Here is a 17735-nt window from a genome sequence, read left to right on the forward strand (position 1 = left end):
GCCAGTGAAGGAGTAGATGAAGGAATGGAACCATCTCTGGGGAGTGTGCCCATCAGACAGGAACACTGGCAGACCAAAGGATGAGGAAGCTGTGGTACGTATACACGAGCAGTATTTCTCAGCTATAAAAAAGAATGCATTCAAGTCAGTTCCAGCGAGCTTCTCTTTTGATCTTAACCTCAGACGGGCACTGGGAGAGACGCCAAGTGGGGATGATCTGCGTCCGCAGGTTTGTGCCCGAGTCCCCCCGATGGCTGTTATCGCAAAAGAGAAACACTGAGGCGATAAAGATCATGGACCACATTGCACAAAAGAACGGGAAGCTGCCTCCTGCTGACCTGAAGGTGACTCACTCGAAAGGGCTTTCTCCCCTCACTGAATGCTGGGTCGGGTTTATGACTTAGCGCTTGCCTGTGGGACTTGCCTGGGGAAGCCGGAAGGTGCTGGAGCTTTTCAGGGTGAAGAGTATGATGACCGGCCTCGGGGTGGAGACTGGTGGGGGGCGGGGGGCAGGGCGGGGGAAGGGCTCTGATGGCGATTCCTGATCACGGTGGCAGCCTGGATGCGGCTGACGCCCTGACTCTCTCCTAGATGCTGTCTCTCGAGGAGGACGTCACTGAGAAGCTGAGCCCCTCATTCACAGACCTGTTCCGCACGCCCAACCTGAGGAAGTACACCTTCATCCTGATGTACCTGTGGTAAGGGGTCTTTCTGAGGCCCTGTGCACTTCCCTGCATGCCCGGGTACACATCAGAGACAGTGGGTCAACTTATGGGGGGGTGGAAAGAGAGGCATGAAAAGGCATTTCCAGATGGCTTTCCGCTCAAAGAGCTCTTAAAAAGACACCTGTATTTGTCCTTTGAGGACTGCCCAGTAGAGGAAAGGCCTCGTTTTAGTAAGAAGAAATCTCCACGTAGAAAAGTTAGCAGTGAGCCGGAGGGAGGTGACAGGGTTGCCAGAAACCCCCTGTGTCAGGAGCCAAGTGCTGACTTAGCCCCGGCAGGTAGATGAGATTTCAGGGATTCCCCAGGACATCAGTACTTCCCTGGTGGCTCAAACAGTAAAGCGTCTGCCTACAATGTGGGAGACACGGGTTCGATCCCTGGGTTGGGAGATCCCCTGGAGAAGGAAATGGCTACCCACTCCAGTACTCTTGTCTGAAAAATCCCATGGATGGAGGAGCCTGGTAGGCTACAGTTCATGGGGTCACAAAGAGTCGAACACGACTGAGCGACTTCATTTTCCGGGCTGTCAAGGAGGAAGAAGCCTTCCTCACGTCTGAGGACTTGACAGAGCCTGCAGAAAGCACATGTGTGCTTTTTTCACACCGATTAGGAAACGCCTGTCCACGCCCAGCACGCCTTGCACACCCTGGGGCAGCGTCACCCTCCCCTGTGGCTTCCTTGAGATGGAGTCTTCTCCCTATTCCCTTGGGGGGCTGGCTCAGCTCCCCACCTCAGCACTTGCTCCTCCACATCCTGGTGGCCCTTCAGTTACCCCTGGAAACCCCTGGGCTGAGTGGCTGGGTTCCCCTTCCACTGGGGTCACTCTGCCACCCTGCCCTTCTTTGCCCTTCCGTGAAATAAGGGTTCCAACTACGAGGGCAGCGCCTGGCACGTAGCAGCTGCTCCGTAAATATTTGCGGAAGCTTGAATGAGTAACTAGTGTTCCACAGAGTCCATCCCAAGTTCTCTAGATGCTGGGTTCTCTCCTGGTCCCTAGGCCCCATGACTGTGAGCTGGCCCCGGGAGCCCTGTGCCCGCCGTGTGAGGGGCCCAGGAACCCCTGCAAGCGTGCCAGGTGCCTGGCGCGTTTCTCTTGATTCTCAGCATCCGACTCCATGGTGCCTCTTGGGTTGGAGGCCCGGGACCCCGAAGACAGAAAGGCTTGCTCCCCTCCTGTATCAGTCCGGGTCCCATCTCCACCCCAAGCAATCCTGTCAAGGCGGTGATCCTGTCTCCTCAGCTCTCTCACACCCCTCTGCGCAAGCTTTCCACAAATCCCACTCTGTCTTGAAAATCTATCCGGAATCTGCCATTTCTCATCGCCTGTGCTCTCAGGTGTGAGGATTGCAATCTCCCGTCCAGCTCATCGCGGTAGCCTCCTCGCTGGCGGTCTGCTCCCACTCCTGTCCTCCCCTCCCCAGGGCACAGGTCACGGATCACATCACCTCCTTGTCCACATCCTCATAGCCTCCCTAATCCACTGAGAAGAAACCTAGCTTCCTTCTGCGGCCTGCAAGGCTTCATGCCATCTGGCCCTGGACACCTTCTCTTACTGTACACGCCCCCTGCCCCTGTCTGCTCCATTCATTACAGCGACTCGGGGCGGGGGGCCCATCACTTCCTGGCTGCGTGACCTTCAGGAAGCTTCGTGATCTCTGTGACTCAGTTTCCTCATAAGCCCAATGGAGGCAATGATAGAAGCATGTTGGAAGAATTAATGTGATAATGCGTGTGAAAGGCTTAGAACTTAGGAAACGCCCAACAACGACAGACTGCTATCCACTCCAGTATTCCTTCCTGGGAAATCCCATGGACAGAGGAGCCTGGCGGGCTACAGTCCATGGGGTCGCAAAGAGTCAGCCACTTGGCGAAAAAACCATCACCTCTACCCGTAGCAGTGCGCACATGCGGTTTGTGGGTTCTGCCAAAAGATGGCAGCATTGCACATTGTTGATTGTTTCCAGTTTGGTTGGTCAGTAGCTAAGTCCTGTCCAACTCTTTGGGACCCCATCGGACCCCATGGATGGCAGCACGCCAGGCTTCCCTGTTCTTCACCATCTTCCAGAGTTTGTTGTGATTTGGGGTTTTTGTTTATTTGTTTGTACAGGAAAATCAGGATTCTACATTCTTTTCTCTTGGGCTAGTCACTTTATGGGTAGAAGATGACTGTTCCCATTTAACCACTTAAGCCGGCATAGAGAAGCCCCCCTCGCCCCGCCAGGCTCATCTAAACTCACCGAGTTGCATTCAGTGTATTCTTATTCTCTTGACACTTTGGATCAAACAGGAATAATTTAGAACTAGAAACAAAAGCATACCAGACTCCCCTGGGTGCAGCGTTATAGAACCAGGGAGTGAGTGACTGAAGTGAGTGAAAGTCATTCAGTCGTGTCTGACTCTTTGCAACCCTATGAACTACAGCCCACCAGGCTCCTCTGTCCATGAGATCTTCCAGGAAAGAATACCGCAGTGGGTTGCCAGTAATCCCCTTCTTCAGGGGATTTTCCCGACACAGGGATCGAACTGGGGACTCCTGCATTGCAGGCAGATTCCTAACCATCTGAGCCATGAGAGCTGGACCTTATAAAACCGGGGGCGGGGGAGTGGTGTAGTAATGAGAAATGTCCCCTGTGATCTCAGTTTTGGAACTGACGGGCAATTTGCATTTCTATAAGAAAGTAATTTCTTATCCACCAAAATCTCTTCCCACAGTCAGTACTTCATATCTGCAGGTTCTGCATCTGGGGATTCAATCAACTGCAGATAAAAAATATTCAAAAAAATTCCAGACAGTCCCCCAAAGCAAAACTTGAATCTGCTGCATGCTGGCAAATACTGACACAACATTTATTTTATGTTAGGTGTTATAAGTAATCTAGCGATGGTGTCAGTCTTACGGGGCTTTGCACATCCTACACCAATTCATATGATTTACACGAGGGACTCGCGCATCCTCGGGTTCTGGTACCCTGGGGGGTCCTGGAACCAGTCCCCCATGGTAGTGAGGAACGACTGTACCAACACAGTCATTCAATGTTCCAAAATTGTGCAGTTTGCCCAAAAGTGACCCACGGGACTCTACGTTTTCCCCTGAGTCAGAATGACCGAGCTGTGTGCCATGTTCTATAACATGGGTGTTCTTTCCTCAGATATGGGTGAATGGGTCGTGTGCCGTGGGACATGGGGTGAAAGAGAGGAAGGGAATATTGCTGGTTCCAAGATGGTGTGATGTGCGCAGGGGGCCCCCACTGTGGAGCTGGGAAGACTTGGCCGACCCCTCCCCCCGGCGGTACTCTGGATCCTGGCCCTGGGAAAGACAACTGTGGCAGCAATAAAATCTGCTCTTCACTGAGTGCCCAACTACGCCCAGCCCTTCTGGTCCACGGCCTCAGTGAATTCTCAGGACAGAGTCACAGCTGAAGGAACTGAGGCACAGAGAGGCTGGTTAACTTACTGAAGACCACACGGCTCAGCCAGCAGTCTGAACGCTGACACTGCTCACTCCCCACTGCTGTCTCCTGCCCTCCTTCCCGTTGGAGGCTTGGGGCATCCGATGAGATAGGGCCCGTGCAGTGTTCAGAGCAGGGCTGCCCGCAGGGGCACAGTATGAAGTAAACGGTGGTCGCTACATCGTTTGCCATCTCTCGGGAAACACGGGTCTGTCCTGTAAGTCACAGGCTCACAAAAATTGTGGAAGGAGCTTCTCAACCAGGAGGGCCCCTCCTGGATTTTGATGTCCCCCTGGTCCCCACTGCCTCTTCTCATATTATGACTTCCCTGGTGGCTCAGATGGTAAATTGTCTGCCTACAATGCGGGAGACCCGGGTTCCATCCCCTGGGTCGGGAAGATCCCCCTGGAGAAGGAAATGGCAACCCACTCCAGTATTCTTGCCTGGAAAATCCCATGGACGGAGGAGCCTGGTGGGCTACGTACAGTCCATGGGGTCGCAAGGAGTCGGATGCGGCTGAGCGACCTCATTTACTTTCTTACTTCTCATATTGGTCTAGAACATTATACATCCAGCGATGGACGCTTCCTTCCAGCTTGCAGGAGCCTTTATCCTCCCGGCCAGTCTCCGGGATCTCACCTTTGACCCGCCTCTCCTGCCCGCCCAGGTTCACCAGCTCCGTGGTCTACCAGGGCCTCATCATGCACGTGGGCGCCACCGGCGGGAACCTCTACCTGGACTTCCTCTACTCCGCTCTGGTCGAGTTCCCCGCAGGCTTCATCATCCTCGTCACCATCGACCGCTTCGGCCGCCGCTACCCGCTGGCCACGTCCAACTTGGCGGCCGGGCTGGCCTGCTTCCTCATGATCTTTATCCCACACGGTGAGTGGTCCACGCCCATCATGTTCCGGGTCGTTGAACTGTGGGAAGAGTTGGAACAGGAACAAAGACAAGGTGTTTGCCTGAGTCTAGAATCACTTTTCAAAAAATTTTAAGTAGAGGTACAGCATACCGACAATGAGCCCTTTTTAAGTGTTCAAGCTGATGAATTTTTTACCTGTTTGTATGCCTGGGCACCGAGACCTACGCCAAGATAAAGAACATGTCCAGCACCTTGGAAGGTCCCTCACCCTCCTTGACCACCAACGCTCACCACCCCTGCCCGGGTCACCGCAGCTCTGGTCTCTGCCATCGCAGATTAATGTCGGCTGTTCTTAAACTTCATACATTTGAACCATACTGCACCTATGCTCGGAGAAGGCAATGGCACCCCACTCCAGTACTCTTGCCTGGAAAATCACATGGACGGAGGAGCCTGGTGGGCTGCAGTCCATGGGGTCGCAAAGAGTCGGACACAACTGAGCGACTTCACTTTCACTTTTCACTTTCATGCATTGGAGAAGGAAATGGCAACCCACTCCAGTGTTCTTGCCTGGAGAGTCCCAGGGACGGGGGAGCCTGGTGGGCTACCGTCTATGGGGTCACCCAGAGTCGGACAGGACTGAGGTGACGCAGCAGCAGCAGCAGCAGCTCTGCTTTGTAGCACTTTCATTCACTTACCGTGGTGTCTGCAAGGGTCACCCACGTTGTCCACGGGGGTGTCGCTTGCACTTTCTCACTGTTGGGCAGCCTCGCATTGTAGGAATCCCTCAGTTACATCCAGGCCTCTGTTGACTTCAGGCCTCCTAAGGTCACCCTGGACCGCCGTACAGAGAATTAAAGTCCCATCCCTCTTCCTCCTTCTCTTTTCCCTCTAGAACACAAGCTCCGAGAAGCGGAAACATTCTCTGCTTTGCTCACGGCTGAGCTCCTGGGGCAGAGACGCCACTCTAAGTACATAGAGGAGCTTCCCGGGCGGTGCTACTGGTAAAGAGCCTGACTGTCAGTGCAAGAGACGTAAGAGACACAGATTCAGTCCCTGGGTTGGGAAGATCTAAAGTCATCCAGTGTCTGCCCGTTTGGATTAAGGCTGCAGGGAACATTCCAACACATCTTTTCGGGGACACTCACTCCCCTTGTGGGGTCAGGGGGCGGGACACAGGTTTGTTTTAGTAGATATAGCCAGACAGCTTTTCAGTTCACGCTCCCACGGTGGTGCATCAGCTTTCCAGTGGTTCCACAGACTCACCAGCACTTGGCATCATTAGTCTTTTCAACACCAGCCATCTTGGTGCCTGTTTGCTTGAGTCCATAATTCTTAGCAATCCAAGATAAGCCAAAGCAGAATCATTTGGGCAGTTTTAATTTGAGTACATACATTGCCTTTCTCATTTGTTACTTTTAGAAATGTTAAAAAAAATAGAGCAGATTTGCTATTTTCTCAGTTTTTATTGCTTGTGCTCTGCAGTTGTTGGTTTAATGAGTCATTTTGGCAGGCTTTGGGGGCAGGATATTATGAGAAACATCCCATGAAATCCCTATTCTCAAGAATTAGACTTTACAGAGCAGGCTGGAAATTTTAAGAGGTAGCAAAAGGTAGCTCAGGTTTTTTCCTCCCTCCTTTCATGAGTGAGTGAGTGAAGTCGCTCAGTCGTGTCCGACTCTTTGCGACCCCATGGACTGTAGCCCACCAGCTCCTCCATCCATGGAATTTTCCAGGCGAGAATGCTGGAGTGGGTAGCCGTTTCCTTCTCCAGGGGATCTTCCCGACCCAGGGATTGAACCGGGTCTCCCACAGTGCAAGCAGGCACTACACTGTCTGGGCCACCGGGGACAAAGAAGGCAGGAAAAGGGGCTGAGCGTGTGAAATCGGTTTCCCCCGTTTCCCCCATCTCCCTGTTTCTAGAATCCTGGTAAAGCTGAATGAACGAGTAGAGGTTTTCGTTGTTGCTGTTTTTTAAGTAACAGCGCCAAGTACCGAGAGGGAACCTGGGATCTGAGACCATTTGATTATCCCCTGGAAGAAGCTTGGGTACTGCGTCCTCTGTCCCACATCCTCCCAGGACCCTCTCCCGGCTCCCACTCTCGCCACTTCCCTTTACTAGTCCTCATCGCATTCGATGACGAGCCTTCATCTCCTGCTCCAGAAACTATTTCAAGTGCCTTCCATGTACTTGCGTGAGTGCATGCTAAGTTGCTTTAGTTGTGTCTGATTCTTTGTGACCCTCTGGAGCAAAGACGCTTTGGAGCCCACCAGGCTCCTCTCTCCATGGGATTCTCCAGGCAAGAATACTGGAGTGGGTTGCCATGCCCTCCTCTAGGGAATCTTCCCAACCCAGGGGTTGAACCTGCATCTCATGTCTCTTGCGTTGGCAGTTGGGCTCTTTACCAGTAGCACCACCTGGGAAGCTCCTCTGTGTACTTGACAGAGTGGCGTCTCTGCCCCAGGATCTCAGCCACAAGCAAAGCAGAGAATGATTCCACTTCTTGGAGCTTAAGTTCTAGAGGGAAAAGAGAAGGAGGAAGAGGGATGGGGCATTAATTCTTCGTATGGTGGTCCAGGGTGACCTTAGGAGACCTAAGTGAAGAGGGGATGAGCCATTTAAACAGCCGGGCAAGGAGGTTTCCAGGAAAGGGAACAGCAAGAGCAAGGACCCTGAAGATGGGGAGAGCTGGGCGCTAGAGGAGCAGCCGGACCCGCGTGAGCAGGAGACAGGGAGAGATGCCAGCGTGGGTTTTATCCCAAGCATGGCAGGAAGCCACGCGGCAGGACTGCAGTTGTAAGTGGTCCCTCCAACTGCTGGGGAGAGTGACCTGGGCCCAGAGGAGGCAGGGCGGTTCTCTGAGGGCAAGGATGCCATGCATGTCCAGTAGAGCATCTTGCCAAATCCATCAAAGCTGCGGAATTTGTGACCAATGCCCTCCTCCAGGTGTTCGAGTGAACTCCCTTGTCTTGTATCTCATAGGAGCCTTAACTGAAGGCTCTGCTTGGGCTCTCCTCCAGGCACAGGGCAGCCAAGACCTGGAGAGGCTGCACTGGCTGTGGGCAAATTCCGCCCCAAGGTCACTGGGTCTGCTCTCCCCAGAGCCTCCCGCTGGCAAGGGGATGGAAGCCTGTCTTCCTTGAGTAGCCAGCTCATGGGGATGAGGGTGAGATGACATGCTGTCTGTGACCCTGGAGGCTCTGTTAGTGAGCCGGCCTGACTCAGGAGCCACTTGTGGTTTGGGGTCTGGGTGAACACCCAACATCCAGGTGAAGCAGATGATGGTGCCTAATGGTTTGATGACTCCCCAGGAAGGAGAAGCCTTCTGGACCTGCTGCTAACTAAGATGCAGAGCCATCTGCTAGGAGGAGATGAGGGTTTGCATCCCTCATCCTCTCAGACCAGTGAAAGATGCTTGGGTTAAAAAATGTGTTCCTCTGAGGACTTCCCTGGTGGTCCAGGGGTTAAGAATCCAGCTGCCACTGCAGGGGACACTGCAGATCCCTGCTCTGGCAAGATTCCATATGCCGCGGGGCCATTAAGTCCAGGTGTCAGACTACTGAGCCCAAGTCATAGAGCCCACAAGCTGTAACTCCTGAAGCCCTCAGTATCAGACCTAGAGAGTGGCCCCTGCTCATACAACTAGAGAAAGCCCTTGCACAGCAGCGAAGGCTCGGTGCCATCAAAAATAAATAAATAAAACATAAAAAAAATGTGTTGGGAAATGAGTGCTGAGGATGAGAAATCTGGTCCACCAGCTCTAGGACTTCTGCCTGAGGGAACCACGTTGTTGAGGACCTACTGTGTTTCAGGAGCTGTGTCAGCAAGGACACTATTGCAAGATAATGAAAAGCCAGGACTGGTGGAGTGGTCATGATGCACAGTTGACATGTGTTATCTCTAAATCTCACCACCACCTTTAAGTTGGCTAAGATTATTCCCATTTCATAGCTGAGGAGACTGAGGCAGGCAGAAGTAAGCCATTTGCCTTGTCACTCTGCTGACAGGAGGCACAGCTGAGATTCAAAAAAGCACATTCTTTCCTCTGTACAGTGAAGTCTTCCCTCAAGTGTCATCAAGTCCCCAAATCTCTCAGGACTCAGTTTAGTGGGTGTTAGTAGTGGTCGCTGAGTCATGTCCGACTCTTTGGGACGCTATGGACTGTAGCCCGCCAGGCTCCTCTGTCCACAGGATTCTCCAGGCAAGAACACTGGGGTGGGTTGCCATTTCCTCCTCCAGGGGATCTTCCCAACCCAGGGATCAAACCCAGGTGTCCCGCATTGCAAGCAGATTCTTTACCATCTGAACCACCAGGCTCAGTTTACTGATCCAAATCTGGAGGGGTTGGCTAAGACAGCCTTTCGGGCCCTCCAGCTCTAAAGTCCAAGCTCCCAGTCACGGTGTCTCCTGGCACATCTGTGGGTACAGCCCTCTAGCGCTCAGATCTGCTGTCTGTCTCCTCCCAGATCTGCCCTGGTTGAATATCATGGTAGCTTGTGTCGGCCGAATGGGGATCACCATCGTGTTCCAGATGGTGTGCCTGGTCAACGCCGAGCTGTTCCCGACCTTCATCCGGTGAGTGTGTCCGGGGGACAGGGTGGCTAGCTGCTGACCTGGCTGTGGGCCAGCGGGCTCACTGAGGACCACTGCTGAAGATGCCCCCCCCAGGGTGGATGGGTTGGCATTGAGATGGGGGTTGGGCATCAAAGACAGAGCCCACACCTGATGCAGTAGAGAAGGTGAGATGGACAGTCTGAAGTGGACTCAGGGTCGCGTCGTGCCCCTTACGGAGGGCCAACGCAAGAGAAAAGACATCTGGTTAAGGGCAGTTTCTATTTGGACCGTGACAATCAGAGCATTGCCACACGCAGCATGCAGGTCATCCTGTAGAATCGTTGTTATCCGCCTTTCCGTGTGAGCAGGCCGAGGTTTACAAAGGGAAGGCGAGCTTCCCAGAGTCACTCAGCTAGAAAGCGACAGGGTCCAGGTAAGAACACGCTGCTTCGCCCCTCTTATTTTTTTTTCAATTGGAGTACGGTTGATTTACAATGCTGTGTGTGAATTTCTGCTGCACAGCCAAGAGATTCAGTTACACGTATCCATATTAATACATTCTTTTTCATGTTCTTTTCCACTGTGGCTTGTCACAGGGTAGTGAGTGCCATCTGCTTTGTTCTACAGTAGGACCTGGCTGTTTGTCTGTCCTGTTTGCACTCGTTTGCATCTGCTAGGCCCAACCTCCCACTCCATCCCTCCCCCCCACTTCCCTCTTGGCAACCAAGAACACACTTTTTTCTGCCCTTGGAGCTGGTATTTCCCTACAGTGACACAATACTTTGTACGAATACCGATGGGCCCAGATCATTCATTGTTTCAAGTCAGGTTTATTGAGGCAGAATTTTCTTAGAGCAAGATTCACCCTCAAAGGCACAGTTTGACGAGTTTTGACTCATTCATTTCACCAGCACCACGATCAAGGTGACACAGACACGTCTCCATCATATGCAAATGCGTCCTCCTGTCCCTCTGTGATCCGCTTTCTCCCCTCCCACCCCCAGCACCGGGCAACCCCCGATCTGGTTTCTCTCCCTATGGCTTTGCCTTCTCTTGAATGCTACATACATGAAGTGACCTGGAGTGCAGGCTTTTGTGTTTGGCTTCTTTCGCTTGACATCAGGGGACCCATCCACGCCGTGGCTTGTAATGCTCCATTCCTTCTTATTGCTGAGTGTGGTTTCCATGCGTGGAGGATGGACCACGGTGTGTTTCTCTGTTTCTCCGTTCGTGGAGGTTTGGGCTTTTCCCAGTGATTACGACACAGGTGCCAATAAGTATTCACTTACGGGTTTATGGGCTTCCTTGTGACTCAGCTGGTAAAGGCTCTGCCTGCAATGCAGGAGACCCCGGATCTATTCCCGGGTCGGGAAGATGCACTGGAGAAAGGATAGGCTACCCACTCCAGTGTTCTTACGTTTTTAGTGGCTCAGCTGGTAAAGAATCTGCCTGCAATGCGGGAGACCTGGGTTTGATCCCTGGGTTGGGAAGATCCCCTGGAGAAGGGAAAGGCTGCCTACTCCAGTATTCTGGCCTGGAGAATTCCATGGACTGCATATAGTCCATGGGGCTGCAAAAAGTCGGACACAACTGAGCAACTTTTGCTTCACTATGGGTCTTTGTGTGGACACACGTCTCCATTTCTCTTAGGTAAAAACTGAGGGATGGGTCATATAGTAGTTGTGTGTTTAAACTCATGAGAAACTATCAAAACGTTTTCCAAACTGGCCACACCATTTTCCATCCCACCAGCTATGTGAGACACAGGTGATTGCTCTGCATCCTCCCCGTCCTTGGTGTTGGAGGTGGTGGTGTTATCGTGACTTCGATTCACGTTGTCCTAACTACTGATAATGTTGATCACCTTTGCATGTCCTTATTACCATCTGTATCTTAGAAGGCTTAGTCTAAATGAAGAGTATTTTTATTGCAAAGGATTAACCCCCTTAAAGTTTAAATTCTGACCTTTGTTAGAGTTTGGCGCATTTCTGCAAACTCTTTTTTTTCCCCCACTTTATAAATTCTTTCTTCTCCACATATCATCAGACCAATGATGTCTAAGAACTATTCCAGCTCCCCATCCTTCTCTTACACCTGGGCAGCCCTCAGAACCCCTTCGTGAGCCAGAAGACACAGGTAACTCTGATTCACTCTTTGCTGCACATCCCTCATTAAAAGGCTCTGTCTCATCTGGAAAAGATTATTCAGAATGGGTACAGAGAGATAAAGGCAAATGAAGGAGAAAAATCTACAATTGGCAGTTCTGAGCCCAGAGTCTAAAACAGCTGGGCCAAACAATTCCATTGTCATGGCCACTGGACCCAGGGGACTGACTCAGAGTGTAAACTGCCAGAGGTCCTGAGTGCCTGGTCCAAGGCGGAGGAAGGCCAAGTGGCCCATCCTCAAGGGGCATAGCATCCATTTGATGAGGATTCTCAAGAACCAGGAAGGAAAGCCAGAGGTTCAGAAATAACTTTAAACTTGATGCATAGACATCACATGCCAAAGTAAGACAGTCATGAAAGTTTGGGTCTTTTCAATCAATTGAATCAAATCTAAATTGGAAAAAAAGGATCATTTCTGTTCCTTTATTACTTTATAATCGCTTCAGGTTGACACAGTTTCTATTTGGACCATTTTGACCCTGCTTCTTACCCACAGGAGGCTTTAGAGTTGAACAGCTTCCTCCTTCTAACTGTCTGCAACATACACTGTCAAGACCCACGTGTCACTTGTGCTAAAGAACCTGCCTGCCAGTGCAGGAGACACAAGAGACGTGGGTTTGATTCCTGGGTTGGGAAGACCCCCTGGAGGAGGGCATGGCAACCCGCTCCAGTATTCTTGCCTGGAGGATCCCATGAACAGAGGAGCTTGGTGGGCTACAGTTCTTAGGGTCGCACGGAGTCAGACACGACTGAGGCGACATGGCACGCACGCACGCATGCATGCTCGCTCTGCCTTGTATTGAAAACCATCCACCCGTTTTTACCTCTTCTCTGTATTATGCGCTCCTGGAACACAGAGACTACGTAGGGCTCTTGTCTGCGCCTCCCGAGACTGCTCTGTAGCCATACTAACCGGGCACCTGGCGCTTGCAGAATGAATGAATGAAGTGTCCCAGAGACCCGAATTTTCTTAATTTTATTTTTTAAGATGTTTATTGTTTTAAATTAGTTTTGGCTGCACTGGGTCTTCACTGTTGCATGTAGGCTTTCTCTAGTTGCGGCGAGTGGGGCTACTCTCCAGCTGCAACACACGAGCTTCTTGTTGCTGTGGCTTCTCTTGTTGCAGAGCCTGGTGGACTCTAGAGCACACTCAGTAGTTGTGGCGCACGGGCTTAGCTGCTCTGTGGCCTGGGGGATCTTCCTGGGCCTAGGATGAGACCGTGTCCCCTGCATTGCAAGGCGGATTCTGAACCACTGGGCCACCAGGGAAGCCCTATGAGTTTTAAAGATGGAAACCAGTTTCTCACTTCTTTTAGCTTCCGTGTGCTTATAAAATCTGTCTCTTTTTTAAGACTTATTCTCTTAAAATTATTTAAAAAATGGTGATTTTTTTTCCTCCTCTTGGAAACCACACTAAAGCCATTAGAAGAATGAGAAGAATATATGAGGGCATGTCTTTATTATTTACTACTACTGTGTGAGAATCTACATTTTTATCAATGAAAATTTCAACAAAAATAATTTAATACCAACAAAAAAGAAGGAGATGCAGGAAAAAAAAAAAAAAAACACAGCAAATGCCATCTTTGAAAGTAGGATGACCTTGAAAGAATGTGTAAGAAGAAGGGCTGCCTAGTACAGTGAATGTAAAAGGGTCTAGAAGACTCCAGGGAGGTCCACTGGGGCAGCAAATTTGAGACAAGGCCAGAGGTTTCCCAAGGTAGGAAGGGAGCTTGAAGGACATGACCCACAATCCCTTGCTGGAGGAATAAGATGGGCGCAGGGGCTGGAGGTACGTGTTTCCTTCTTTGGATGCTGTGTGGCTGGAGGGGAGGAGGGGCGGGCGAGCTGCGGGAGACACTCAGGAGCCTTGAGGGAGCACTGCGCTGCGGGCAGGATGGAGGGGAGAGGCCCTGCAGGGCGAGCGGTTCCACACTGTCTACGTCCTTTGTTCGGTCTCTCAGTCGTGTCCGACTCTGCGACCCCATGAACTGCAGCACACCAAGCTTCCCTGTCCTTCCCTCTCTCTCATGTCCACTGAGTCAGTGATGCTATCTAACCATCTCATCCTCTGCTGCCCGCTTCTCCTTTTGCCTTCAGTCTTTCCCAGCATCAGAGTCTTTTCCAATGAGTTGGTTCTTCTTATCAGGTGGCCAAAATATAGGAGCTTCAGCTTCAGCATCAGTCCTTCCAATGAATATTCAGGACTGATTTCCTTTAGGATGGATTGGTTTGATCTCCTTGCAGTCCAAGGGACTCTCAAGAATCTTCTCTAGCACCACAATTTGAAAGCATCAATTCTTTGGCACTCAGCCTTCTTCATGGGCCAACTCACACATCCGTACATGACTATTGGAAAAACCATAGCTTCGACTAGATGGACTTTTATGGCAAAGTGACGCCTCTGCTTTTTCATATGCTGTCTAGGTTTGTCATAGTATTCCTTCCAAGGAGCAAGCGTCTTTTAATGTCATGAGTAGGGATAACAGAGTCAAAGCATCTAATCATAGACAGCCCTGGCCAGAAAGAGAATTTCTAATAGCTTAAAACATGCCCTGGTCCCTGTCCACAAATCCTTCTAAAATAGCTGCTACAGGAAGAAATAATAGTGTTGAATGCTGAATCACAATTAAAAAAGTAACTTTCCCAGGAGCTACACAGATATATCATGAGATAAAAAGGAGAAAGGAAGAGGAAAAGCAAGTGACAAATGAAGAAAATGCATAGGGAAAATATTATCAGAAAGCAAATGAAGAGTATAGCCAAGTGTGCAATGACCAGGTGCAAAACAGTAATGAATTAGCCGTCTCTGTAAAAGAAGAGTGTAAAGCAGAGAATGCAAGTTCTTGGGAGAATGTGTGATAAGACAAGAGATGGAGTCAGCTCAGCCTAAAAAAATAAAAAGAAATATTAAAATATTTCACAAATGAAAACCACTTTGAAAGCAGTACAAGGGAGAATTGATAAAGAAAAGGTAAGATAGAACTAAGAATTGCAAAATAAGATTGAAATAAGCAAAGAGTTTAAAAGGCTTAGAGATTATACTTATAATGTCCCAAAGAAGATCATTGAAATAATGAAACCAAAGAACAAAGAACTTAAAAGAACTTCTGGAAATAAAAGAATGCTTGGATCTATGATTTGAAGGGGCATACAGTGAGAGTTACAGGAAAACTTGATTCTGAGCAATATTAGCAAATATTCCAGTTAAGTTACTGTGCTTCAGAGATAAAGAAAGACTTATGAGGTACCGAGGCTGAACGTGTAAGTCACATGTATCAGGAGAAAATCAAACTGATACCATTTGATGAAGATGGTGAAACTTGCTGCAATGATCCCAAGGAGAGGAAATGTACTCAAAGAATTTTATCCAAAATCTCATTCCCAGATAAAAACAACATCCAATTATTTTGTTCCTTAAAAATATGGTTATTATAAACTTTTTCCAAAAAAGCTATTAGAGAAAAAATTCTCAGTAAACACAGTAAGTGGAGTAATGCTTCAAAATTATTGATGGTGATCACTGAATCTGAGATTAAACCCCTCAGTTTCTGTTTTGATTACAGAATATAAATTGACAATACAGAAATGCTATAACTAAAATTGGACTGTAGCTTTCCAGGCTCCTCTGTCCATGGAATTCTCCAGGCAAAGATGCTGGAGTAATTTCCTTTTCCAGGGGATATTCCCGACCCAGGGATAGAGCCCAGGTCTCCTGCATGGCAGGCAAATTCTTTACTATCTGAGCCACCAGGGAAGCCCAATAACTTAAAACAGTTGGAAAGGAAAGAGAGAATGTTGGAGATGGTGTGATACACTGATTTTCTCAATACTTTTTCCAGGAAAAAATATATCACTAAAAGCTAATAAATTAAGTAGTTTTTAGGCATATTTTAAGAGATGAAGGCAAACAGTAAAAACAATGATATTATTAACTACAGCCAGTGCATGCAGGGATGATTTGAGGAGAAAGTAAAAATACACTAATTTTAAAGTTTTTCGTAATAGTTAACCAATACTATTTAAAGAAATAGAGTATTAAGTATATTCTCAAACCTTCCAAATTATCAGAAAAAATACACATAACCAACACAAATTGAGAAATAAAAGACACAGAAAACAATAAAAAACATGGCATGTGTTGAAATATTTATAAAATATTAATAAACAGTTAATGACAGAATTAAGAACAAACATTTCTGATATTTAAATAAATATAAAAAGACAACTCCTTTATTGAAAAACAAAAAGGCTCTAATTTCATTATAAAGCAAAATCCAACAATTTGCTGCATAGTTGCAGTATAACTTTTCCTCAGAAATGTTGAGAAGCAAGAAATGCACAAAAGCAGGGGGTTCCTCAGTGGCTCAGTGGTAAAAAACCCACTTGCAATGCAGGAGACTCCGGAGACATGAGTTTGATCCCTGGGTCGGGAAGATCACCTGGAGGAGGAAATGGCAACCCGCTCCAGTGTTCTTGCCTGGAGAATCCCATGGATGGAGGAGTCTGGCAGGCTGCAGTCCTTGGGGCCGCAAAGAGTCAGACACGACTGAGCGCACAGCACACACCTACTGGCTAAATGGAAACAAAAATGTAGCAAGAATCATGATTCTATCAGACAAAGTTGAATTTATGCAAAAATGTATTAAGACAAAGAAGACCCTAAATCGTAGTTAAGAGAGAATCCACAATGGTTTCACAGGATAGTTTTACAAAATATTTAATTAATAGAAAATGTCAGTGATCCACAGTTCTAGAGTATAGGAAAAGAAGGAAGTTTTAAAAAAAATTGTTTATAAAGCTCTCATGATGGTGGTGTCAAATAGCAACAAAAATAAAGGAAACGAAAACTACAAACATTATTTATGAATGATAAATTCAAATCCTAAACAATGTATTATCAAGCAGAAGAGTGGAGCACATTAAAATAATAATACATCATATCTAAGATGGGTTATTCCAGGAATACAAAGATAGCTTAATATTAGAAAATCATAGTATAGTTCATGCTAATAAATCAAAAGAGAAAATTGTACTCTTCTCTCCACAGATAAAAGAGGCATTCAATAAAAGTCAACACCTATTTTTGTTTTTTAAATCTCTCAATAAACATGGATAGATAATTTTTCATATAGTTTTCTCAGTATGTTTTCCAGCTAAAAATAAAGATATTATTGAAAGCTGATGAATCAAGTAAATTACAAAGCGTATTTAATGATTATAATGGCAAAACTAAATAAATAGCTAAGCTGAGGTCATAGAGAGAGACTTTGGGAAGGGAAGAAAAATGTTCTAATGTTATAATTACTCATTTTAGGGAGTAAGAAATTGTGCAAATGGATGTAATAGAAGAAGCTTAAAAGGATAAAACTTTTCTTGATTTATTGTTCCTGATTTAACCATGCCTTCGACCCAAAGCTCAAGATTATTTACAGGAATACCCTGAAGTAGCTATATTCATATAAGACAGAATGATTGAAAACTATTGTCAGGGATAAAGAGATCATTTCAAGTAGACAGTTTCCTCCCTAGCTTTCTTTGTCCTTTATTTCTTAATCTCCTCTCTTTATCCTTCCCCGTCCCTCTATGTAAAAGCAAAAACTCTATTCAGACCAACCAGTTCTCCAAATCTCCAGACCATTGTTATAATCCAATTCTGACATTCAGTTCAGTTCAGTCATTCAGTCCTGTCCGACTCTTTGTGACCCCATGGACTGCAGCATGCCAGGCTTCCCTGTCCATCACCAACTCCCAGAGCTTGCTCAAACTCGATGGTATCATCGAGTTGGTGATGCCATACACCCATCTCATCCTCTGTTGTTCCCGTCTCCTTGTGCCTTCAATTTTTCCCAGCATCAGGGTCTTTTCCAATGAGTCAGTTCTTCACATCAGGTGGCCAAAGTATTGGAGTTTCAGCTTCAACATCAGTCCTTCCAGTAAATATTCAGGACTGATTTCCTTTAGGATTGACTGATTTGA

General features: G+C 48.1%; 1 protein-coding gene across 5 annotated transcripts in view; it reads left to right on the plus strand.

Moving 5' to 3' along the window:
• The window catches only part of SLC22A1 (solute carrier family 22 member 1), a 43533-nt gene that overhangs the window by 13510 nt on the left and 12288 nt on the right, over nt 1-17735 (plus strand). For 3 of the 5 annotated variants that reach the window (XR_009738625.1, XM_061428478.1, XM_061428474.1), the window contains exons 5-8: nt 230-344; nt 592-698; nt 4842-5056; nt 9504-9612. Coding sequence is in view for 4 of the 5 variants with exons in the window: in XM_061428478.1 (XP_061284462.1) it covers nt 230-344; nt 592-698; nt 4842-5056; nt 9504-9612 (546 nt within the window). In the remaining variant the exon portion in view is untranslated. Of the gene's footprint in view, nt 1-229; nt 345-591; nt 699-4841; nt 5057-5931; nt 6041-9503; nt 9613-17735 lie in introns of those variants that run through there. The other 2 variants (XM_061428476.1, XM_061428475.1) reach the window with 2 other exon arrangements.

The sequence above is a fragment of the Bos javanicus genome, chromosome 9, assembly GCF_032452875.1.
Source record: "Bos javanicus breed banteng chromosome 9, ARS-OSU_banteng_1.0, whole genome shotgun sequence".
Classification (NCBI taxonomy): domain Eukaryota; kingdom Metazoa; phylum Chordata; class Mammalia; order Artiodactyla; family Bovidae; genus Bos; species Bos javanicus.